The 25,479-nt window shown below is 46.7% G+C and overlaps 1 protein-coding gene and 1 pseudogene across 2 annotated transcripts; one reads left to right on the forward strand and one right to left on the reverse strand.

The window, feature by feature from the left end:
• Window positions 1-1,901: 1,901 nt before the first annotated feature.
• Window positions 1,902-24,758, reverse strand: CD34 (CD34 molecule). 2 transcript variants are annotated; one of them, XM_028530964.2, is made up of 8 exons: window positions 24,520-24,748; window positions 14,493-14,678; window positions 13,613-13,866; window positions 12,527-12,607; window positions 4,167-4,317; window positions 3,866-3,918; window positions 3,378-3,542; window positions 1,902-2,539 (listed from the first exon to the last, which is right to left on the reverse strand). In XM_028530964.2, the coding sequence occupies exons 1-8, from the start codon at window positions 24,596-24,598 to the stop codon at window positions 2,354-2,356; spliced, it is 1,155 nt and encodes a 384-aa protein (XP_028386765.1). In that variant the 5' UTR covers window positions 24,599-24,748; the 3' UTR covers window positions 1,902-2,353. The 2 variants fall into 2 exon arrangements, with proteins under 2 accessions (XP_028386765.1, XP_035870930.1); XM_036015037.1 differs by lacking the exon at window positions 1,902-2,539 and adding an exon at window positions 2,546-2,679 and having other exon boundaries at window positions 24,520-24,758.
• LOC114512201 lies at window positions 14,788-14,884 on the forward strand (annotated as a pseudogene).
• Window positions 24,759-25,479: the final 721 nt, after the last annotated feature.

Consider the following 25,479-nt stretch of genomic DNA (forward strand, 5'->3'; position numbering starts at 1 on the left):
GGAAGACCCATTTATCCAGACTTAGAGGACATTCTTATTTATCCACTTAGATGAAAACCTGGCAGGAGGTACTCCCAGGTATGCATTCCATAAAGAGCTATGTAGTACTCTGGGGTTAACTCTATGGGGCTGGCTGCAGGCACAGCACAGGTAGCTAAGCCTCCCAGCTGCCCAGCATCTTCAGCTTCTCCTTTGTCCCAAGGCCTCGGGTCCTGCTGGGCTGGGCAGGCCTGGAAGGGCGCACGTTGATGAAATGCTCCAGAGGTGAAGCCCCAAAAGTACCTGCCCTCGGTAGCTTTGTGACATCCAACTGGAGGAACCCAGAGGCCTGGCAGAAGTGTGGGGTGAGATAATGGAGGGAGAGCTTTGGATTCAGAACACCAGAATCCAGGTGATCTGGGGAAGCCACATGCCCTCTAGGGGCCTTATGCCGTCTTTACCTGTACTATAAGGGAGTTGAGTCGAATGATATTTGAAGTCCTCTCCAGCAGTGATTTTCTGTAAGTGAGCTTCACATATGAGATCAACTAGACTAGGCTGTCCAAGGGTGAGGTGGCAGGGGACAGAAACCCAACATGGAGGCAGCTGAGCTGAAGCTGAGCGGTAGGAGCCCAGCAGGGCCAGCAGGTGGAGCCATTGCTGCACCGGGATGCTTAGGCCAAAGGGGGAAGTTTGGAAAGCTGCGAGACCCTTCAGTGCAAGCAGTCAGGCGGGGGAAGAGAACTAGCCTCCACCCTACCCCACCCCTTAAATACACACAAACACACCCCTTCTTCCCAAACCTTGTGCACTCTGACAAACTCAGGATAAAACACTGTTTAGGTGGCTGGGCCTGAGGCTGGAGGCCTTTCAAAGACGCAGTTGCCTTTTCTCCTCCTCTCATGTTTCCTGGGAGCCTGTACCTGTACCCACCCCGTCGCCCTGCCTAACTGACCAGACCCTCATCTGGCCACTCTCATGTCAGGACGTGTGACTAGACAGATGAAGGCCGACCTGACTCCTCTTTTCAGATTACCACTTTCCCTTCTCCAAGGTCCACTCAGCCATCGCCTTCTGGGTAAGGCTCTAGGTCTGCCCCCTCTTCTCCTGGGGAGGAACCTCTGATTAGGGCAGTTGGGGAAAGCAAGGGGGAAGAGGAGGTGGGGCAGTGCTCAAGGGAAAGGTCTGGCTCTGGTCAGATAAGAATGGAAGGATCCTTTGTTTGGCCCCAACTGCCTCTGCCACTGTTGACACACTTGGGAGCGTTTCCTGAAGCTACTTAGTTGTGTCCGGCAGCTCAGCCTCCCCCACTTCCTATGGTCTGAGGTGGGGGTGGGATGTCTGGGCAAGAGAGGCGATGGAGTGCCCACAGATTTCCCAGTTAGGCTGCTGTCTCATGCTGACGGTGGAGACCGCCCGTCCTGGAGTCCTGCACTGGCTGCCTGCTCTCTGAAGCAGAAGCTCCCCACGGTTCCATTCCACTGCCAGCTAGGGGCAGGACAGGGTGGGGTAATAGAAGGCGCACAGGTGGGGCTCCTTCACATTGTTTTGCATATTTTGTACACAGTCACCAAAATGCACCTCTTCTCAGAAAGGTATTCAGGAAGGGTATGGCTCCTTCGCCCTCAGCACACCAGTCCCCATCCTGAAGGCCCCTGCTGCGTTTGGGTCTGCCTGTCTATGACTGAGATGGCCAGCGTCCCTGTGAACCTTCCCTGTCTCCCTGCAGACAGGGGAGTCATTGGTAGGCTTATCCCCAGGGGCAGCATCCTGGTGGCTCCTTGTGTTCCCTGAGATGGTCCCAGCTCTTCCCTGGCTGGGCCCTCCCTGCTACACCCCTGCACAGTCCAGTCAGATCTGATAGAGACACAGACTGCTCTGGCATTCAGACACACCCAGCTGGGTCACAGCCATAGAAAAAATGTGTTTCACTATCAGTTTAATTACATTATTTACACACCATTTTTTATTCAGAAAAAAAAAATCCACCCAATCTTCCTGTCTCTGGAAATTTCTATTTCCAACCGTCATTGAAATCAGGATCCCTGCTCACCCCTCTGGAAAAAAAACAAAAAGGAGGACCTGGGTCACCCACAAAAGAGGTGGCTTGTGGTGAGGGTCCTTTGGAAGACCAGAGTCTGGGTTCAGGAAGCTGAATGTGTGAAGGGCAGGGTTACCTGCCTCTCCCCAAGGTGGAGAGAACCCCTCTATGGTGCAGTGCTGGGCCCCAGTAATGGCCTTGGGGGTCGGGGGATGTGCAGTGGCAAAGGGTAGAAGGCAAGGGATGGCACCTCCAGCAGGGAGGCCACCTGTGGCCAGATGCAGGGAGGGCCCCCTTCCTGGATATTGCCCAGCTTTGTCCCACCCAGCTGAGTCACAATTCGGTATCAGCCACCATGTGTTGTCTCGCTGAATGGCCGTTTCTGGATGTGGCCTGGCCGGTCCCGTTCTCCTGAGCCCCTCGGTTGACACTGGCCTTTCCCTGAGCCTCGGGGGAGGCCCCAGGGCCTGAGCTATAGCCCTGGCCTCCACCGTTCTCCGTGTAATAAGGGTCTTCGCCCTAGACAGTGTATAAATAAAGGAGCATTATCTGGTAAGCAGGGGAGTGAGACACTGGTGGGGGAAGAAAGGGAGGAGGGGGATGTAGCTGCATGTGCACACAGACTCCTTCTTTCCGAAGAGCAGTCAGGGTTCCAGCTCCTAGAGGAGAAAGGACAGAGGAGAGGCACCACACCATGCCACCGCAGCTGAACAGCCAGCTCCCGTCGGAAACCAGGCAGTCCCAGGGCATCTAACCTCCCCAGGCCAGAGACCAGGAGTCAAGCCCCAGCCTCACACTTCCTCATCCAGAACACTTCAAACATTGGTTTTCCCCCCATATGCCCCCTTGTGAGCCAAGTGGTACCAGTGGCCATTTAATGTTTGCAAACAAGTGGCTGCTTTAGCAGCCTGTTCTGGTTGTACCCAGATGAACTATCCCAGTGCAAATAATAACTCTGTGGCATGAACTATCTGTTACCACTGTAAGGTGGGCCGGTCCCAGTTAGTGTCCCCTCCCCAATCTGCTATATAAAGTAGGGCAAAGTAGGGTGACATTTTTAAGTACACGAAACACAGAGTTTATTTTTGTATTATCATGTATTAATTATGGTATTATTTTCCATACAAACAACTGTAAGCCTACTTTTGCCCCACCCTATATATTGTTTTGACTCGTCTAAGGACTTGGTACGTGCACACGTGCATATCTCTGTGTAAAGGCACAGAACAGCCTTTTCCGGGATTTCTCCCCACCCCCCACCCCCGCCCCCGCAGTCCCCCGCCAACATGACATTCCTGGACCTCCCCAGAAAACCACTCTCTCCCTCATTTCCTTTGGCCTGGGCCCCAGAACTAACCAGCCTTTCTCCTGTGGGGCTCCAACTGCGGCGGTTCATCAGGAAATAGCCAGTGGTACCCAAGACAGCCAGCAGGATCCCGGAGGTGACCAGAGCAATCAGGGTCTTGCGGGAGTGACTCTGGTGGCTCCCGACATTTTGTTCAGTGAAGCCTTGGATCCCCAGCTTGAAGAGAAGACACAGAAGAGACAACCTAGTCACTTGCAGAATGTGGGTTCTAGAAAGGAGGAGTCCAACCCACACCAGACTTCTGTGTGTGACCAGACAATGAATAGACACAAGAAGACATTGACCTCAGAGATTTTCTAAAACAGGATTTAAGACCCACATCTCTTAATTAAGCTGCACTGTAAAATTTGGGTTCAAGCATAGAAAGGTAAAGATTGTTGGAGAAGGTTGGAGAGGAAGGAAGGGCAGGTCTGGAGAAGGTCATCATTTTCTCCCCTACTCCAGTGAGTACTGCTGACCCCTCATCTTAGAGAACTTACCTTTTTCAGGTCAGACTGGTGATTTTTCAGAAGTTGGAGCTTGCTGAAAAGTTCTAGAATTAGAAACAGGGGGTGCTGAATCTAGAAGCTGAACAAGCTCATCCTGCTCTATCCTCCTAAGCTGTTTCAGAAGATGCTCCCAGGGCCAAATGGCTCATCTCAGGAGGGCCTCCCCCAAAGTCAGCCCAGTCCTGCTCCCCAGCACCTTCCCTCTCTGAGCTAAGACGCCTGATTTCCACCCAGCATCCTCTACCCTCAGCCCCACTCCCTTCCTAGCCCCCAAGACAGATGTGCCCCTTACCTGTTTTGTTGGCTAAGACCAGCAGCAGGCAGTGAGGCCTCACCTCAGACTGTGCAAGGAGCAAGGAGCATGCCTTGTCCCCAGCCTCAGCCTGATCCTTCCCACATAGGACTTGGATTAGTTCCTCTCCATTTTCCTTCTTAAAGTCCTCCTGGGAAGATAGAGAAAAATGATAAGCAAGAGATAAAAAATGACAAGCAAGAGATGCATCTAGAGTCTCAACAATGGTTGACTCTAGATGGAGGATTCTGGTTAAATCCTCCATGAGAAGGTTTCTTTTTTCTAAAATTCCAGCTGGAAAAAGAAAATACTGTGAACTATATGTATGCAAGCACACAATAAGAAAAAACACTTAAAAATTTCTCAGTACCAAAACATGTATCCATTAGTGTCTTAGGTGTAAGATGCCAGAGAACAAATTTATGAAATACTATACCATCTTATCTAAGGATTGTCCACGCCCACATAAACTATTCAAATTAAATTCAAAAGAGATTACCAATAACAAAAAAAGAATGCTGAGGAGAAAATGCTTTGTTTCTAGGTTACGACAGCCCCAAATGTTAGGAGAAAAGCAAAGCGGTGAGGAGTGGAGACCAAATTTATGACTGTAGACTCCACAGGATCCTGGGTCCCTTCCCTCTTACTCTCCAAGGGCTCTCACGAAGATCATGGCTCAAACAGAAATGGTCTTTTTTCATAGTCTTCCATCCCCTTTTCCCATTAAAAACATTGACCTATGTTTTGGGGGTTCACAGATCTTCCTCCAGGTTGCTGACTGGCCTATACTCAAGAACTGGGTCCTGCTTGGGAACTCAGACACAGAAGACAAACTCTAGTAGCTCTTCAACACTGAGTTCCAGGAAAGGGCACTGGCTGTGCCCTTCCAACACCCTGTTCTCAAACCTTGCAGGATTTATTCTAGCAGCCTCTAATCAGAGTGGCCTCCCTTGCACAGGCAAGGAACAGAAACCAACTCTCCCCTCTGTCCGGATGGCAGATGGTTGAGGAGGAAATGCCTGAACAGCTCTGACAACTTTCCCATTGGGGGAAAACTGCTGGGGCATGTGAGGGCCATCAGAACTGAGCCTACGTGGAGGAGAAAGCTTCCTGTTTGCAGGCAGGACTGCTTCTGTGGCAAGGCCAAAGGGCCCTCCCAGCTTGGAAAGCAGCCTGGGTATTTTCCTACCACTGTGGCCCAAGGCAGGAAAACCCAGGCTCCTTTGCTCTTGCACACAGCAAGGTCAAGATTGGCCTCAGGCCCCAGGTTTCTTCCATCAGCTGGAATTGTAGGGAGCTGAGTGGAACTCACTGGGCTTGGATAAGGCCACAAGAGCAGGGCTAGCGAACCTCCAAGTCACAGAGAAGTGAGTGAGTTCAACGGTAGCCTTGGAAGGCCGCCAGGAGCTGAAGTCTCTGAGAAATGAATTTTCAGGCCACTGCTGTTTTACCCCTCAGGAAATGGATTAATTCTGCAGGTGTCCCTTATTAAGTCCTTGGATAGAGGCTCTGCTTCTGGAAAAATCTGGCTTTTTAAAACAGCATTTGCTATAGGTATCTGGACTCCATACTGGATATAATCAGCACCCTCCTTCCTCTCTAGGCCTATTTCCCTTCTGAGAGCTGTACGTGGCTTCCGCCTGAGCACTAGCCCACCCTGGCACATGCCTTCTGAGTGAAAAGGAGAGAAGTCGTGCCTGGATGACTAGGCTTCCAACAAGTCTCTGATGGGAATATGTCTCCTTCCTGAGAGGGGCAGAGGAGCAGGGCTCCTGCACATCAAACCAAGCTGAACAAAATGGCACCGTCTTCAATCCACTGAGTCCTAAGAAGCTGCACCTCAATCAGAGGCAGCAGTTCTGTGGTTTATCAAGCCCTAAGTATAAAACACTGTGTGAAAACTTCTCTGTGTGTGTCTCGTGTGTGTGTGTGTGTGTGTGTAGGGGTGGTGGTGGCATGAATTCTTCATGTCCAAGCTCTCAGTTTGTGTGCATGGCAATGAAAGTAAAAGTTTACTATGTCTCAGGTACTGTCTTAAGTGTTTTACACATATTAATTAATTTACATCTCACATAACCCTATGAGTGGGTACTATCATCTTCCCCATTTTATAGATGAAGAAGTTGAGGCACAAAGAGGCCAAAAGGTCGCAGAGCTAGTTTACCAAAGAAAGATACAACTGAGATGCTATGACATCTCCCTGACCAGCGTGGCTCGGTGGGTTGGGCATCATCCCTTAAAGAGAAAGGTTGCCAATTCAATTCCCTGTCAGGGCACATGCCTGGGTTGTGGGTTTGGTCCCCCGTCGGGGCACATAGGGGAGGCAACCAATCAGTGTTTCCCTCCCTTTCTTTCTCCCTCCCTCCCCCTCTCTCTAAAAACAAAACAAGATGCTATGACATTCGAAGGAGGGTGAGCACACAGCTGGTTTGGGACTATCAGAAGCATCTCAGTATAGGCCTTGAAGAAAGTGTACGGGAGAGACTGGTAGGGAGAGGCCTCTGATTGGAGGCACCACCATGAGGAAGCTCGGGGGCATGAGAGCCTGCGACTGTCACAACCCCAGTCGCAGGAGGATGGAGAACACTGCCTTCTCCCTTGGATTCCCATCCCTCAAGAATCCACTCAGATCCCAGCTCTTCCATGAAGCTGGTCCTACCTCCTGCATCAGAATGGGCATCAACCTTTGCTCTGCTCTTTACTAGATTCTTGGCATGTCGTGCACCTTGTCTGAGTGTCAGGTTCCTTCAAACACTGAAAACACAGAAGACTGAGCTGTTGGGGCGAGTAAGGGGGTGTTGTGTGAAGAGTGCCCAACAAGGTGTTTGAAACCCCGTGGGCACTGGAAAAATGGCACTAAAATAGTAATCATTATTACTATTAATAATAGTAATCCATACCTAATACACAATAACACCTAGAATCCACATATTGATATTCAATCCTATTTTGCCCTACTGTTATTGCCATTTCTCTCTGACTAGACTGTAAGACTCTTTAATGTTGACCGCAGGTGCATATCACATAATTTGGAACCCAGACTCAACTAAGCATAGCACCAAACAAACAAAAGAACTCAGTGCATTGTTGTTCAACCTAACATCCTGACTGGCTTGGCCTTCACACGGAGTCCCTCCGCTCCTTGCTTAGTTCTTGGACTAAATTCAAGGGAATAATAGCGGCCAGCCTCCCACTCTGGATTCCAGCAGCATCAGTGAATTGTGTTTGGGCCTGGGGAGGAGCAGGTGGATCCTGAACAAAGCACAATGCTTCTCCGGATGCTTGAAATAAACATCCTCCCCCGAGAGAGGCTGTGGGCAGACATCACGGGAGAGTGGGCAGGAGGAAGCCACAGCGTTGCTGTTTTGCTCATGAGAATCAGGTTTGTGAGCCCCTCACTATACCTGCTCACACAAGTTCCTTGCAAAAATAATAACCACAAAAATAAAACCATCCAACCTTTCTAGAGTGGCACCTTCAAACTTTGCAAAGACTCTTAACATGTTGAAGAAGCATGTTAAGCATTAAAATGGGGAAAGGACAGGTATTTTTCTAAATGATCTTTAAGATATTTCCCAATGCTCAATCTCTTAATCTCCCTCTCTCTCTCTTTTTAAATAACTTTATCTACTTTGGTGTGAGTTTGACAACATAGGTAAACCTCTATGCTCAAATAGCTTCAAGCCTAATTAAAGGACCTACTAAAAGTCCCATAACAAGTGGGCAGTGGACCAAAGGCGAGAAGTTAGGCTGTCTCCAGATTTCAGGCTCTTTCCAAGACACACGCTGTCTTCATCAGTCCTCCATCTGTAAGCTATTTTTTTCCTGCATAAAAACTGACATTTGGTGCTTGGGCACAGGGCAAGGAAGGCGTGGGCTAGGGGCTACAATGTGGAGGCTGGAGGCAGTCTGCCTCAGATGAAGTCAATGTGACAGAATAAGGGTGATGCGAGCTGGCCAAATAAATAAAAACCTCTGCATATAAACAGATGTGACTCTAAAGAAAGGTAGTTCTAAGAACCATACTGGTGGGTAAAGAACTTAAATGGACATTTCTCCAATAAGGTATATGAATGGCCAATAAACACATGAAAAGATATTCAACACATTTAATCATTAAGAAATGCCAACCAAAACTGCAATCAGATACTGCTTCATGCCCATTAGATGGCTACTATAAAAAAAACCCCAGAAAATAACAAGGGTATGATGAAATGGGAACCCCTTTGCACTGTTGATGGGGATGTAAAATGATGCAGCTATTACAGAAAATATAATCATATGACCCAGCAATTCCACTTCTGGGTATATAATCAAAAGAAATGAAATCAGGGCACTGAAGAGATATTTGGGAACTCATGTTCATAACAGCATTATTCAAGATAGCCAAAATGTGGAAGCAACCCAGGTGTCCATCAGTGGATGAATGGGTAAACAAAATGTAGTATATACATGCAATGGAAAATTATTCAGTCTTAAAAAGGGAGGAAATTCTTACACATGTTACAACATGGATGAAACTTGAGGGCATTATGCTAATTTATATAAACCAGTCATAAAAAGATAAATAATGTATGATTCTACACATGTGACATGCCTAGAGTAATCAAATTCATAGTGACAGAAAGTAGAATAGTGGTTGCCAGGGGCGAGGAGGGGGGGAGAATGGGGAATTGTTTAATGGGAGTAGAGTTTTAGTTCTCGAAGATGAAGAGTTCTGAAGACTGGCTTCTCAACAATGTGAATCTACTTAACACTACTGAACTATACATTTAAAGATGGTCAATTATATGTATTTTACTGCCATTAAATTTTCTTCAGTGGATTCCTTTGGACAAATGGGTATGCCATGAGAGAATAAAGTAATCTCACATTTTGGAAACAACTTGAGAAACCACAGCCACAAAAACTTAACCTGATGTGGCAGCAAAGAAAACCAAAGTCAGAATTCTGCTCTGCGAGTGACATGTTCTGCTCATGAGGGTTCTGAGATGGGGTACCAGGTACGTGAGAAGACTGTGGGATTGCCTTACTTCTCCCGGGATGATATAGGTGATGTCTGCCTAGAGGCGAATGATGGGGAGCAAGTGAAGGGTGGCTGGGATACAAATGCCTACAGAATGCATGTACGGAGGACAGGTCTAAAGAGTCCACATAGCAAGAACTAACTTGTTGGATACTCAGTGTACCAGTGCAGAATGAGTGGCTGGTTAGCTGAGAACAATGCATGAGTATTTCTCTTCTGGGAATACAGATGCATGCCAACATTACATAAGTGCTCCGGACGTGATGTTAGGGGAATCCAAACCCTCATGCTTCTCATTAGGCTGTGAGTAGGGCCTAAGTTTCCCACAGTTAGAACCAGTACCTTAGCACCTTCTGACACCAAAAGTACAAATGCAACCTAAGGAAAATTAACGCTGCACCACTCAGCCTTTGGAGCAGACCGATCATCAGACAATCACATAGGACTCCAGAAAAGGGAACCTGGTACACAATCAAGATCTTGGCCAAAAAAAGTCTGGAGCAAGGATAGCTGACTGAGGAAGAATGACCTTGCAGAGTCATAGGAGGCACTGCTGCTTGGGATCTGGGGAAGAGGGGATCTCAAGAATAAGAGGGGATCGATAGCAGAATGACCAGGGAAACAATAGCACCACCCAGGTGCTGCCATACAGTTGATTCATTGCAGGCAGAGCAGAAGCCTTCTTTATATCAGGGGAGCTGCTCTCTTTCTACATCGCCACTCCCAATGTAGATCTCCCAAATCTCCTGAGTCCCAGAGGAGAGTGCAGACCTTCTCAGCTGTGCCACAAAATGGATTAGAGAGGAAAGACCACAGGGTGAAAGAGGCCGATGGCAATGTAAGAGGAGTTATTTCTGGGGTAGCAGTAAGTTTCTGGCACTTGTCTTGTATGATGATCTTGGTTAAATGTGAACTCTGAAGAGCAATGGCCAGACACCTAGAAGGCTGTGCAACTAGCTCTAAATCTGTGGTACAAAGAATGAGCATTCTGGCAGAGATCCATGTACTACACAGGAAAATAAGTGCTGAACCAAGATGACAGGGAAAAAAGAGAGATGGAGACTTTTTTCCCCTTACCTATAATTAGCAAAGTGCTTGGCATTAAAAAAAATGAGTAGGATTGAAAGTCAGCATCAGAAACACATGGAATATTACTTGTGTGTTTTATATTCACATCCAAGTTAACTATTCTACAAGTTGCACTTATTTGTTCCATTGTGTGAACTTATGTCTTCACAACTTCTTTTGTTTTTAAAAGTTCCAAGTTAAATAATTCTCTTAGGAATAATTTTAAAAGATCTGTGAGTCAGAGTCCCTCAGCTGATGATCACAGGTAGATATCAGTAGTCAGAATGGACAAAATAAGTAACTTAGTGCCCTCTGCAGAACAGTTTTTCTAGCCTTCTTCCAGTCTACGTATGCCACTCATCACATATATGGCTCCCTTAAGTGAATTCTCAACTTGTAGGAAAATGCTTTTTTTGGGGTGTGAGTAAATACCATTCTTCCTGCCATTCCATCTTTCATCCAGAACCTTATTACTGTCAGGAAACTGGATTTACTGAAATAAAGCAAGGAGGTCTGTCATCATCATTAAAAATTAACACCATGCTGGACGGTCTTTCCAATGCAATAAGACATGAAACTGAAACAAGAGGCATAACTACCAAAAAGGAGGAGAAAAACATCTTGTGGCAGATAACATAATAACATACCTTAAAAACAGAAAAGAATCAACTAAAAAGCTCCTGGAATTAATAAGCAAGTAAAACAAAATGACTAGCCTCAAGATAAATATTCAAAACTCAGGTTTTTAATATATCAGCAATAATCAATTAGAATGCATGATGAAAAATATATATTATAAACAACCTTAAGAAATCTATAAAGCCAATTAAAAATTTTAAAAAACTAAAAAATCAATATGCTGAACAATACAAGAGAAGACCAGAAAAAAATGAAGGAATTTTAGACCAGCTTCAATTAAAATTTTACTGTTTTTTTTATCTTGACAAGATGTTCCTAAAGTTTTTCTAAAATGACAGATAAAAAATACTTTTCATTTTGTATAGTGTAATGAGCAAAGACCTACCTGGCTAGATATTAAAAGTATTATAATGTAAAAGTACAATAATTTTTAAAAATTTAAAATAGGCTTAGTATTTTGGGTTTCTTTGGATACATCCCCAGAAATGGAATCACTGGGTCATAAGGCATTCCATTTTTAATTTTTTGAGTTATCTCCATGCTGTTTTCCACAGTGGCTGCACCAACGTGCATTCCCACCAGCAGTGCAAAAGGGTTCCATTTAAGCACACCTATATTCATTGCAGCATTATCTACAATTGCCAAAATGAGGAAGCAGCCCAAGTGTCCATCAGTAGATGAGTGGATAAAACAACTATGGGACATTTACACAATGGAATACTACTGGGCAGTAAAAAAGAAGAAAACTTTACCCTTTGCAACAGCACGGATTAGACCTGGAGAATTATGCTAAGTGAAATAAGCCAGTCAGAGAAAGACAAATAGCATATGATTTAACTCCTATGTGGAATCTAATGAATACACTGAACTACCAAGCAAAATAGAGACAGACTCATCTCATAGGCAGCAGGCTGACAGCTCTGGAGGCGTGGCTAGTGGGTGGCGGGATTGAGCAAAAAGGAAAAAGGACTCATGGACATGGACAACAGTGTGGTGATTGACGGAGAGGGGTACATAAGGGGGATAAATGGTAATGGGGAAAAACACAATAAAAAGCAAATTAAAACCCAAAATCTTTAAAAATTTTTTAAATAGGCAAAAAAAGATGAACTGAACAAATAAACTATGTCAAGAATATGTCCTGTGAAATATCAGAACAATATAAGCTAAAAGAAGCATCCTGTCAACACAGAAAGAAATAATGTTAGGAAAAATGGTTATGTGGAAAATAGAGCTTTACAGAAAAAATTCTGTAAGGATTAAAGTTGTATGTAAATAAATATAATAAAGGAATTAATATTTTAGGTGACTTTTCTATTTCATGAAGGACTTTCTTAACATAAAAACAAACTGAAATATGACTATGTATATTAAATGTATTACAAAGGAGCTAAAAAGTGACTACTAAATTTAAATAAAATTGTCTTTGCCTTCTTTGTCCACCAGATGGGGCCTCTGACTCCCTATACCTAAAGCTGGGTGTTTTAAGTAGCCTGACCCCGCTAAGCTCCCCGAAACCCCAACAGAATCTTATAGTCCAAAATGGCTTAAGGAGTTGCAAAGGGGATTGTGGGAGGAGAGAGACCTAGAAGGAATGGGAGTGGGGGCAGGGGGGAGGTTGACTTACACAGCTGGAGGTCTCATTCAGTTCCAGGCAGATAGCTTGGGTCAATTTCACTTCTTTGACTCCAGAACACTTGATTTCTTTCTGTATTAAAACACAAGCAAAATAAATAAGCCAGCATTTCTGGCTCTCATTTGTTCCCCACCTCTTTTTCCAGTTTGATTTCTGTGAAGTTTTTTTCCCCAAGAGATTTTAGAGAAAAGGAAATTTTTTAATTTGTTAGGGGACTAGAGCTTTATAATAGTCATACTCTCTTCCTCCACCTTACCTCCTATCCCCAGCAGATAATTAAAACCTTTGTTACTAGCCTGGGCTTGCAGGCAAGTAGCTATTTGCAGACTTGGTAAACATTGGCTTGGGTGGTGCAGAGATGGTAGAGGACAGGATCTTATCCTGCTGGGGCTGCTTTTCCTCCAGTGAATTATTTACCTGCAACACCACCACACGTATAAGCATACAGATAATGGGGGTGGCTGGGCAGATCCAGGTGACCCAGATCCAGGTGACAGATTCATTTTCCTCCTGGCCCCTAGGACTCTACAGATTCCTTTTCTGGCTCCTTTAAAAAACAGAAACCAGGCAGGCCCCTAAATGCCTGCTCCCCGGTTCCATGGGAGCGCACTGTCCCTGGTCTACTCAGTTCCTCTCTGCCGCTTTATGCCTGGTACAACCACCTGGCCCCCTCACACTGAGGAAATGGTATTTGTCCTAAACATTTTGGGAAAAACAGCCCCATTAAATGGAAGATGGTTTCCAAATATAGCCAAAGGGGAATGGTACCCTGGTCAAAGCTCAGATCAGGAGGTACTAGAAAAAAATCACTGAGGATTAGATGGATCTCAGAGAATTCCCTTTATTCTCTACTCCCTAGAAATGCAGTTTCCACGGCATAGGTCAGCTTTACCACCTTACTCCATCCCTGTGTTCCCCTTTCTACCCCTTCCAGCAATATTTAATCTGCATGTTTTTTGTGCTAGTTCTTAACCACTCAAACCTCATTAATTGGGAGGAGGAGAAGTTAAGGGAGCAGAGAGCTTGTATACTTATGAAGCAAAGGAGCAATCTGCCATTTTGGCCTAATTCACCCACCTTGATGGTACTTTGGGTAGTAGAAAATGATGTATAAGGTTTAGTGGTAAATGTCACAGGACTGGTGCTACTGTTCAGGGAGTCTGAAATATTTCCAGGTGACGTGCTTGGCTCCAAGGTCATTGCTGAAGTCGAAAGGTTGGCTGGGGTGGAAGACACTGTGGTGACTGAAGAGGTCTGTGCCTGGACAGAGGAGTTCATGGTTGTAAGAACTGGGGTGGTCCCAGAGGTAGATGTGAAGTTGACTGTAGTCTCTGAAAAAGACCAAAACACCAGTGTGCATTTGGGCACATTTGCATATACACACACGCACACACATCTCAGTTTACTGTCTTGAGTGAAGACTTTATAGATAATGACATGGGCATGGACTTCAACCCAGAAAAGGGAGTTTGGGGATTTAAGAGTCACTTTATGTCCTAACCCTTACCAAACTCATTTTAAGCCAGCTATTGGAGCCATGGCCTTCATCTAGAATGTGCTAGAGAGGCCCTTGGGATTCTGAAACTTAACTGGATGCTGGTTCACTCTAGAGAAGTCAAAGACCCTCAATTTGAATCTGTACATACCTTCACTTAGAAGAGATCAGAGATCTAAGGAGTTCTCATCTAATCCTTATTTTATCATTAAGCTGAACTCATTACTGATCCAAATCAGCTACCAAGGCATTGGCCTGAGAAAACTCTGTAGGAAGAATCATCTAGAACTTACTTCATGGAGCCCTAAACATGATACCCAATAATACCCAAGCCATTATTATAAGAGACTTTTATGTTTCCATCTATGGGGGCAGGCGGGGGCAAGAAGGGTGGTCTGCAAATGTCCTAATGCACCAGGCACCAGCAGCATCCTTCCGGGGCCGAAGACAAACACTTTTTACCTGAGATGGCTGCTGTGGTCCCACTGCTGTTCTGAGGGACAATGTACAAGGTGGTATTTTCCAAAGTACTTGGTGTTACGGTTTCCTGGTTGTTCCTGGACACATTTGTAGGAACAGCTGACAATATTTTTGTAGTAGGTGACTCTGTGGCAATAGTCAAGTTATTTGTAGCTGTGAATCCAGAGGCTGTGAGGAAACAAGGAGGAAAAGTCAGAACCTAAATTGTCCTGGAGCTTCATGACATCACCTGATTCAATTTCTTGACTTCAAGGAGAATCCATCTAGAAGATCTCTAGCTCACTTCGGCAGCACATATATAAAAATTGGAACGACAGAGATTACAGCCCCTGCACAAGGATGACACCCACATTCGTGAAGCGTCAGAATATCCCCTGCCTCCCCTGGCAAGGTGACATCCTCCTGGACAGGCAACTACTGTAACTTCCCACTACTAGATTTTTCTTAAGGAAATGGGTAAGGAAAAGCTTGTATGCACCAAGTGTCTGGGGTGGTATTATCTAAAGGAGCCTTGTCTACAGGGGGGAGAAATTGCAAGCAACTAAATGAATTACAGTAGGATAAATGGCATATGCATCTAAGATGCCATAATCATTACAAATAAAAAATTATGGGAAAACTATAGCAGCCTGAGTATATGAACCTTTGTTCACAACATGTTAAGTAAAATATTAAAATACCAAATTATACCTGGAACAATATTGCAGAGATCTAAAGTGTAGCTCTTTTTCCTTTTTAATGTAGCCTCTCCTTTTGTCACTCTCCACCCACCGTGTTAATTCTTGGAATAATCACTAGGTTCACATCATTCTGTTTGCAGTCCCTTTAAAAATCTTCCATTCTTCCTAGGTTTTCCCATTCCCAAACTCCCCTCATTCTTCCCTGCCTGGCCTTTAAACCTAGTCTACTTTCCTCTGGCTGAAGAACTGCAGCAAGCGACCCCAAGGTTTCTTTCAGGGGGCTCTGCCCTGGAAACCCAGCTGATGAACTGGACAACATCAGGCCCAATTTCTCATCAGATGTATTAAGAGGAGAAAGAGCTAAATTTTGGTTTTGCCAGTAACTCTGCAATTATGTGTGTGTGTGTGTGTGTGTGTGTGTGTGTGTGTCTCCGTTTATGAATCTCTAAAATGAGGGGTTTTCCTTACATAGATTCTTGGGAGAATCAATGAGATAAATGTGAAATTGCTATAATATAGGTGTTCCTGGATCTAGCTCTTCTTGGCAGGTCTTCACAAGGGTCCTTGACCTTCCATGTCTCCTGGGGAAACATCCTTAGACTCAAGGAGGGGAACTTTTCTGCCTGGACCCTGATCTTTAGAGCCCACACTCTGTTCCTCCTCCCGCCTGCCCTTCCCCAAACCATGAGGAGTCCATGGAGCCAACAGGGAAGTATCCTCTCTTCCAGACCATATGCTGGGGACCAGAAGACCTCGAATGTCTCACTTACTTGAGGACCGGCATGGGCCTTTCCCCCCAGCCCATCCTTCCAAGGGTGAACTGTAGGACCAGAGCGTACACCTCCAAGGCCCAAGGACAGCCAAGGGGTGTCTCTTTGCAGGGAGAAAGGTTAGAGCATAAGTGTGTGGGTGGGGTGTCCCTTACATGCATGCAGTATCCCTTACAGTGTGGGCCAGAGCCGTGGTGAAGAAGAAGGAAAGAGAGGTGGGTGGGGGCCTTGGGCCGTCTCTTCCTGCTCAGCTGTATTGTGGAACTGAATTCCAAGACTGCAAGAGTCTCCAGTTCAAACCTGGCCTTTCAAGGGGCTGTGAAGATATGTTTTTCAAGGTCTGAGAATAGAGGATATTTTATCTATCAGTTAATTGGCCTGATTTATAATTTTGAAATATTTAAACATATAGTATGTGGACCCCCACTGCTCTCTTGGCTTGAATCCTGTAAGTGTTCGAGATGGAGTTGGTATCCACAGCTCACACCCAGCAGTACCAGCCTCCAGAAAAAGCTCTTGGGGATCCCTAAGGCTTGTCTCTAACTTTTCCTGACTGAGAGCAAGGTGTTTCTTTTTCAGAGGTTTCCAGGTAAAAAGCAATGTAAAACGACACCTACCCTTTCCCTCAGCAACAAGAGGGGAGTCTTCAGTTTCAAAGCAGTTAACCTGGACCAAGAACGTCTCCCCTAGGTGGTAACAAGTCTCACTGCCCCATATACGCCCCCCAACCTGCTGCAAGATTGACCTTAAGGGTGAGGACAACAGTCCATGTCAGTATTATGAGGCAGGTGAGCAGGAGGACAAGTAGTGTTGCTATCTCCATGTCAGAGTTGAGAGCCCGAATCACCAGGGTTTGGCAGAGAGGGAAGGCCACAGTTCATGTGGGGGCGGGGCAGCAGGGCCACAGAGGCTTAGCTGACTCTTAAGTAGAGGCTTCAGGAGACTAAACTGCTAAGGAGACACTCTGGAGACAAAAGGAGGTACTCCTGTCTGCCTTAGGCAGGGGGTAAATTTAACAAAATAAGATAGATGGGGAAGTACATTCTGTCTTCTGCCCTTAAATAGGGCCCTCTCAGCAATCTGGTCTGAAGGTTTGGATTCCCTATAGGGGGCAGGTGGTAGGAACTGAACTGATGGGTCATCATCTCAAGGTACCATTCCAAGATACGACTGGAACTCCCTCTTGACATCACTCTTCCTGCCTACCCTTTCCTCTTCTTTCCCTTAATACATCAATTCCTGGGAATCCCATCTGGCCCAGCCCGGCCCAGCCCTTTTCTCTTCCCAAAGGAAGCTGGGCCTCGCTGATGTGATGTCATGCTTTTGAACCCCCTCCCTCAGGGCCTCCTTCACCCAGACAACGAGTTTTGAACTTTTCCAGATGTGGAGAGAGACCTGCTGCTAGTTCTGAGGACAGAGGTGCCTGTGCCAGATGAGTGAAGCAACCCTGGGCCGAGGCCAGGTACCAACCCACTAGGGTCGAGCTCCCAGCTGCGGCAGCCTCCTCCCACCCACCGTCCAGCCAAGCACTGAGGAACTTGGAGCAGGGTCCATCTGCAAATGACAAGGGGACCCCAACCTCAGATCCATGGCCCTGGGCTTAGGGTGAGTAAGGAAGCTTCTGAGGCTAAAGAAACTGGACAGAGGGGGAGAGCAGGAAGGCAAGGCTGAGTGTGGGGCTTGTGTAAGCTGGTGCAGGGGTAGAAGACACTATGACAGGGCGGTGGGAGACAGTCCTGGCCTAGCTGCTGCAATATGGGGACTATCCGTGAGGGAGTCTCTTAGTTTCACAGCCTCTAGGGTTCCCTTTAAAGAGTTCATTCCCGTGGACAGACTGGGGTCTTGAAGAAATGACCTTTATTACGAATCAAGATGGGCCACAGACGTCTTTTTAATACTACTCCCCACACACATCCATGGCATTAAAAGGTCAGGTTCAAACCTGACCTTTCTTTTTCTGACCTTCTGATCCCTGACTCTGCAGGGCAGGAACAACTACCCCCAGTCAGGTTCTAAAACGTGACTGATGGCACCTGCACTCCATTCCATTCTAGACCAACGGTACAGCCCTTATGGTAAACGCCGCAGACCACACGGCAGTACATCTTAAAACAGAAGGAAAGGCTCTCTTCTCTTGTTTTCTTTTCATTGCATGTGTATCAACTGTGGCTCCCTAAGAACCCAGTTTAACCCTAGCTACCCAATTTGATCTCAACTCTTGAACTTGGGGCAAGGGGAGAAGACAAGGCCTCAGGAAGTTAGCAAAATGAGGAGCCTAAGAAGCCAAAATAGATGCACACAATTTATGCGGTAAACATCTTCCATTTAACTTGCAGGTACTTAGGCAGAGGCAATTATTCTTGTGTTACATACACATAGTGCTATCAAGCTTGGTTATCTGATATACTAGCTGAAGCTAAGAATGAGAATCTCTTAGGAACAAACAAGAAGGAAAAGCAGCAGCTAAAAACGAAGGAACTGAAATAAATGAAAAACATACATGAGTATGAAAACCCACGCAAGTCTGGAATCATTTATGGTAGGAGTAAACAAATATGCACACCTCAGTAAGTATCCAATGTCACAATGACCAAATTATTTTCATGAAACATCTGAGTCACAAAGGTTAAAGTTCCTTTTTTTTTTTTTGGTACACTTAAGGAAGCAGAGGCTCATTAAATACGTTCTGATAAGATTCCTACCTACAGCTGGCACACTGAAGATACTGTTACTCTTTAAAGTGAGGGTGGGGGAGGTTCCAAATCCTCCGCAATCCAGAAAGGTCTGCTACCCAAATAACTCCATTTCTGTCCTTTCAGAGACTGCATGTTCCTGTAGTTGGTCTTGCTTTTTTCATAGACCCTTAGTTTTATTTTTTTTACTGGTGTTGTTTTTTGACCTCCTAGCCAGTCAGCCCCCATTCTACCTATCCTTTTTAATTCTAGCACTCAGTCCAAGAGGAGTTTCTTGGAGGAATTCCTGGGTGTCTTAGCCCACAGAGATGCAGTACTAGGAAGAAGAAACATTTCGGCCTCTCCGGGACCCCTGGCTTGTGCTGACGAGATGGCAGAGCCTGGAAACAAGAGCTCAGGCCCCGCTATTTAGCCACGACGGAGGGAAGGGTTCCTTCCCCACCACGCTCTAGCAGCATGGCCTTGGGAGTCCTCTTTCAGGGTTTAAACCTCACCTGTAAAACAGGGATAAAAATAGTCCCTACTTCCCAGTTGTGTTGAGGAATGAAAAAGATAAGGGGCGTAAAGCAGTTTGTCTGGTAAACACTCAAGAAACAGCGGTTATCTGTAGTGCAGGCCCCTTTCCATCTGCTTCCCCAAGACCTTAAGATGTGTCCCTGCATCACTTATCTGGCACAAATCATGTATGCTGTTTCCTGCGTGTAGAGCTTGTCACTTCAGTTCCATTATAAATTTCTTCAGTGCCAGAGCCATCTCTTCCACTCATTTGTTCTACTCAGGGTGCTTAGCACGGTCCTCTGAGTTCAGAATAAACACTTGGACTGAGTGGCGGCTGCATCAGGCGTATTCACACCAACTACCTCGAGGTAGAGGGGTCTCACCACTCGAGGCTGTATTTTAGGAGGACATTTAGGGACATTAAATTAGGGAGCATCCATGGGAAGATAACCAGAATTAGGAGACCTCCAGGAACCAAGTTATATGGTAAAGAGCCTTAGTGTTATTTCACCTAGATCAGGGGTCGGCAGCTACAGATGGTGAACCAAATCCCACCTGCAGGCTGTTTATTGTAGAGCCAGTGAACTAAAAACGGCTTTTATATGTCGAGAGTGTTGCAACATAAAATAAAGCAGGATATGCATCAGAGACTACCATGCCTTGAGAGTCTAAAATATTTAGTATCTGGCCCTTTATGATAAAAGATGGCTGACCACTGATCTAGAAAAGGAGAATTTGGGGAGAGAGAATAAATAACTTGTTCAAGGCACATTTCACTTGTTTATTCATTCTTATTTTCATGAGTACCAGGGATGTGCAAAGGACCACACTCAGTGCTGTGGGAAGTACAAACTAAGAGAAGGTGCCTTCCTATTATTAGGTGTGGGTGTCATTAGAATATAAACACATCCCTGTCCTCAACCTGGCCAGGTGGCTCAGTTGGTTGGAGTGCCATCTGGTACACCGAAAGGTTGGGGTTCGATTCCTAGTCAGTGCACAACCCTAGATTGTGGGTTCAATCCCTGGTTTGGGTGCACACAGAAGATAACTGGTCAATGCTTCTCTCTCATGTAGATGATTCTCCTTTTCTCTCTCTCTCTCTCTCTCTCTCTCTCTCTCTCCCCCCCCCTCTTCCTCTCTCTCTAAAATCAATAAACATATCCTAGAGTGAGGATTAAGTAAGTGAATAAATTCCATCCTCAAGGAGTTTATAATCTAGTGCAGTGACTAGAAAGTTCCTTAAGGATTGTCATGAAGAAACATAAGAACAATTCTGTGAATTAATAGAAAGAACAGAATTGGAATTAATGACTAGAAGTTATAAGAAAGCTAATTTTACTGCAGGACAAAGAAAAGCTTAAAATAATGGGGTAGTTTTTTAAAATTGGAATGAACTACTCTGGGAGACAGTGAGCCGCCATCTTTCCTGGGAGCATCCGGGAAGCATCTTTGTTGTGGGTCTCCGGGAGTTTGGGCCTGGTTGAATCAGAACAAAGAACTGGGCTGATGCCTTCCTGTGTGTTGGAGGTTAAGCTGAAGTGTGAGTGTAAACCAACTGTCTGTGGCCTGAGTGTGCCCAGTGTACTTAGACTTCCCTTTACTATTCAAATGGTATGCCTTGGACCCCATCCACTTACTGTGGAACCCCAATATCCTGAGTTTTCTCTGGGTTCTGCATTTCTCCCAGTCACCTCTCCCTTTACTTTCCTGGTTGCCCCTGACTCCTGGATGGAACTCTGGGCCTCCCCATCCTCAGGCTGCAGCAGTTCTTCCTCGTGGTCTTCCTCGTGGGCTAGCCAAGCACCCATTCCTTTATCCTTCCAGAGGACTGCCAGCACAGGGCTAGCATGTGCTTACTGAAGGTTGGAGAGCCTGAAGCCAGATCACACAGCACAGACCAGAAAAGATGGCATAACTTTGGAATCCTAGACACTACTGTGTTAAACATCCATGCCATAAGGACTTTCTCCTAGCCAGGTCTTTTCCACCTTCCACTCACCACTGTCCCTCTGCTGTTCCAGGAACCTCCCTTCCTCTCTCTATCTTCTTGGGCTCCAGAGTCCTTCAGCCTTTGGCCTCTTGGGCCCATCAAAGACCAAGTTCCACTTTTATCATGCTCGGCAATTCAACCTCCTGTTGAATGGCACACCCAAAGTTTGTCCAAGGGTCTAGGTTTTCTCATCCAAAGACTATTTAAGGAATTTTCTTAAACATTGGAACTGGCTCCCTAGAGATGCTGCTCCTGGGAGGTATCAGTTATGGGTTCTTTAGAGACCCCCCACTCCAAATCAACAAAGAACAGACTTTCTAATTAAGCCAGAAGAAGCTTTCCTTTATTTACACCTGAAGGGGAGTGGTTCATTCCCAGGTGGGCTCTGGCTGGAGGTTCCAGGGTGCGTCCCTACTCATCTGTCTCTCCTCCTCCCAAGATGCACACATCCTTCTCCTCAGCAAAGTCGGGGCCCTTGGGACTAGAAGTCGTAGATAATGTGTTTTTTATTTCTTTGCTGAGGAGGGAAGAAAATGTTCTCATTAGAAAAGTCAAAGCCCAGAAAAATGTGGAAATTCTGTCCTGGTGACTCTGAACATTTTCTTCTGGAAGGTGGTGTTTTAGTTCTGTTTCCATACCTTCACATTTTCAGTTCTCCACACCCGGGCCATTTAATTAGATCAAGCAAAGTCAGTGAGAGAGGGAGGCCCAGGCACCCTGAGGGTGGAGCTCGGTCACCATCCAGCCCTGAAAGTCAGCCCGGGATTGTCTGTCCAGGGTCTAAAGGAAATCAGGCAATGAGACCATAAGAAGTGGAATTTGTTCCTCCCATTTATTTGTTTTTGTAAGACCGTGCAGGAGTTTATCTGCTGCAGTTTGGCACTCTCTGCCCTGAGTGTTTGAAGACAAAGACTCAGGGGATGAAGATGAGGACAAGTGAATGAGGCTCCCAGGAGGAGGAGCCAACAAGGTAAGAAAGAGAGGCCGCGTGGCTCGTTTTATCAGTCAAAGGGGAATGCTGCAGAAGACTCGCGCTTGCGAAGGTTGTGCCAACAGGGTTGGCCCTACAAGCCAGAGGACTGGGGGCCTCTGCGTTAGTCAGAGGTCCCCAAGGCTGCTCCTCCTCAGTCGCCATGTGGCAGAGATTCAAAGGGTGGAGTCCTCTGGAAAATATCTGATAAAATTCTCCTTCCTTTTCTTTTTCCCCTCTTACATGGAGCCCCAGACAGGATATGGGTGTGGGGTCCGCATGCACAAAAGGACCAAAAGGAAGAAGAGGAATGTGAAGGGGTGGGACTGGGGGGTGTCACTGGGGAGACCAGAAGGACAGGCCACGGAAGGCTTGGAGGAAACCTTGAGTATGACATATGAGGTTCCCTAATGACCTCAAAGTCTCCTCTTCCCATTTGATGGCCTCTCATTGCCACCCTGGCTCTGGTCACCACCCACAGCCACCCCACTGCCAACTAAAAAAGTCTACTTTTGGTTGGCTGCTATGCCCCTCCCCATGCCAACTTCTCACAGGGACAGAAAAAAAGAACTTCCCAGAACAAAGCTCTGTGTCGGGGTAAGTGACATGAAAAACCACAGAACCCCTTTCTGCCCTAAATTTCACAGTAATAACAGCGCAGAATTTCTGCAATGTCCCTTGGTTAACATTTCAAGGCACAGTCACTCATTTCATTTACTCCCCAATATACCCCAGGACAGAAAAAGACTGCTGGTATTGAAAAAACACACCCCCTAGGAAGTTCTCAAGGCAGGCATAGAGCTGACAAACTGGACCACACAGTCTGGCTAGATTAAGAATAAGGACCCATCCCTCCCTCATCCCCCACCCCCAGCTGAGATGCTGAAACTCTCAACACATCAACCTGAGGTTGTGAAGAGGTTAAGTTGCTCCCCCCACTCCCACTGCCGCAGGGAGGCTGAGACCAGCCAGCTGAGGAAATAAGGGAAGGGTGGGCCTCGCTGGGCCCAGGACCAGGTCACCATCCCAAGCTGTGTAGTCAAAGCAGAGAGAAGCATCGGATCGACATCAGAGCCTCTGATCAACTCACCCCTCTTATGAGGGTGCACTCTAGCACCCAGGGCTGTTCCCCCATTTCCAGGGCTTCGACACCCCAGTGATAGCTTTTTCCCTGCCAAACAGGTCAAGCCAGACCCAACTTAGAGCTTCCCCCAGCCAGGAATGAGTCGCTCTCCAACTGGGTGGACCCAAAGAAGGACGGCAGAGGAGGGTGAGAGCAAAGAGGCCTAGCTGGCTGGCCCAGACTCCTCTGCAGGTCCATGCTGGGTGGCCTTCAGTAAGAGAAGGGAACTGGGAGCCCTAGAGGGCTGGAAGCAGAATCTTGAGCAAAAGAGAGAACAACTTACAACATTTAAAACCTTCTAAGTGCAATGAAATGAGTTCGAGAATTTTGTCCCAAATGAAAGCAATAGGGAATAAATATTTATTGAGTGCCTTTTTTTTTTCTTAAGCCAAAGTGAGAGCAAGAACTTAGGAAGTTAAGATCATTGTGCATGAGGAGGAGCATCCACTAGTCTTCTGACCTGTCTATTACTTTTAGAACTTGGAGGCGGCAGGGAAAGAAAAACCCCTAAACCTAACACTCTTGAGTTGGTGCCAGGTAGAGGAGTTGTGGTGGGAGAGGGAGCAGCGCAGAGAGCAAACTCCATTCACCACCACCTTCTCTCCAGTGGAAGGGGTTTGGGTGTTGGAGGAGCAAGTAGTGACTTAGCTTTGTGATACTAAATGCAAAGATTTTTGCACGGATTGTTCTCCATTCCAAACTCCCCTGGTCACCTAACTCAGCCTGCCTCCTGGGCCTCGTCCCAGTTTGGCTTTGCTCCCTTTCCTTAAATGTCCAACTCTGGCTTCCCCCATCCGGGTGGTCTGTGGACGCCTGGCCCCCTTCCCCACAACGCCCCGGTTTTCTGAGTCAACCACCAGCCACAAAACTTTGCTGCTTCTCTCCTCCCCTCTCCAACTTTGCGCTCCGCTCCTGTGGTAACAGGAAGAGACACTGGCACCTTCAAAGCACTTTATATTAGAGACAACTCCAGCGAGTCGCGTTGTCCGATTCCAGAACGCCCAGGGCTAGCGGCGGGTTAACACCTGGGTTAGTAACTTCACCTTCGCCGCGCCGCCTTCTCTTTCCCTCCCACCCCCGCCTATTCACAGGTGAGGGGGTCGGGCCATTCACGCGGCCCTTGTCCCACCAAAGCCTGGAGCAGTCATGGGCGTGGGGGCGTGGGTTGAGGCAGGGGTCCCTTTCCTGGGTGTAGCTGGCTGAGCTCGCTCGGCCTCCCGAGGAGCCGCGACCCTCCCGGCCCAGCCGGGCGAGCTGCGCCCGCGCGCGCGCGGCGGGTACTCACGCAGCAGACTTAGCAGGCAGAGCGCAGTCCAGCCCCGCGGCATCCCGCGTTCCGCGCGCGCGCTCCTGCGGCCCAGCATCCTTCCCGCGCCGCTCCAGAGAGATGCACAGAGCCCAAGACACTGCTTGCTCCGTCGGGGACCCGCTGCTCCCGCCCCTCCGCCTGGGATCGGGGTGGGCGATTCTTGCTTTTCCCCTCCCCTCCCTCTTTAGTCCTGGCAAGGCCGGCCCCTCTCCTTGGCTGCCACTAACGTGAGCTTCCCTGCTTAGTCCCAAAGGCGGAGGACATTGGGAGGGAGGCTAGCGTTGCCGCCTTCGAGGCCAAAAAAGGTGGAGGTTTGTGGGGGCCCCAGATGCCTTGTTGAACTTTATGTACAGGCCGCATATTACTTTTTCAAGCGCAACATCCACTTAACTTTTAACCCCTTCGTGTCAGCCTCAAGGGTGGCCAGGGCAGGATCCATTTATGTGTGTATATATATATATATATATATATATTTTTTTTTTTTTTAAAGTTTTAAGCTGAGAACAGTCTTGCAGAAGGAATCCGCTGTGAGGACATGAGTTTACAAGTGTGAAAATTTTGCTAATCAGGTGAAAACACACGTCCAGTTTGATGCATTTAATGATAGTCATCTGGAGACGGTGCTGTGTGGTAATGAAGCATAATGAGTGAGAAGGACACACAAATGACTGTAATTACGCCTTTTTCCCCATCCACACTATCCTTGTCAATTTTTCTTTTCAAATTTTTCCTGCAAGGTCTATTTGTGTTCATTTGAATGGTTTTTCCCGAGGCCAGCCCTATTTTCCCACATGGTTACATTCTAAGTGTCATTATCTTCATGAAAACAAAGGACTCCTTTAGCACCTAGATGCTTTTCTCCAGGCATCTTCTGCCCAGCCCTGGGTCCCAGACTCTAGGGACTTCATTCTGCTCTCCCATCAGAAATAGAACTTT

The sequence above is a fragment of the Phyllostomus discolor genome, chromosome 14 (assembly GCF_004126475.2).
Source record: "Phyllostomus discolor isolate MPI-MPIP mPhyDis1 chromosome 14, mPhyDis1.pri.v3, whole genome shotgun sequence".
NCBI classification, from domain to species: domain Eukaryota; kingdom Metazoa; phylum Chordata; class Mammalia; order Chiroptera; family Phyllostomidae; genus Phyllostomus; species Phyllostomus discolor.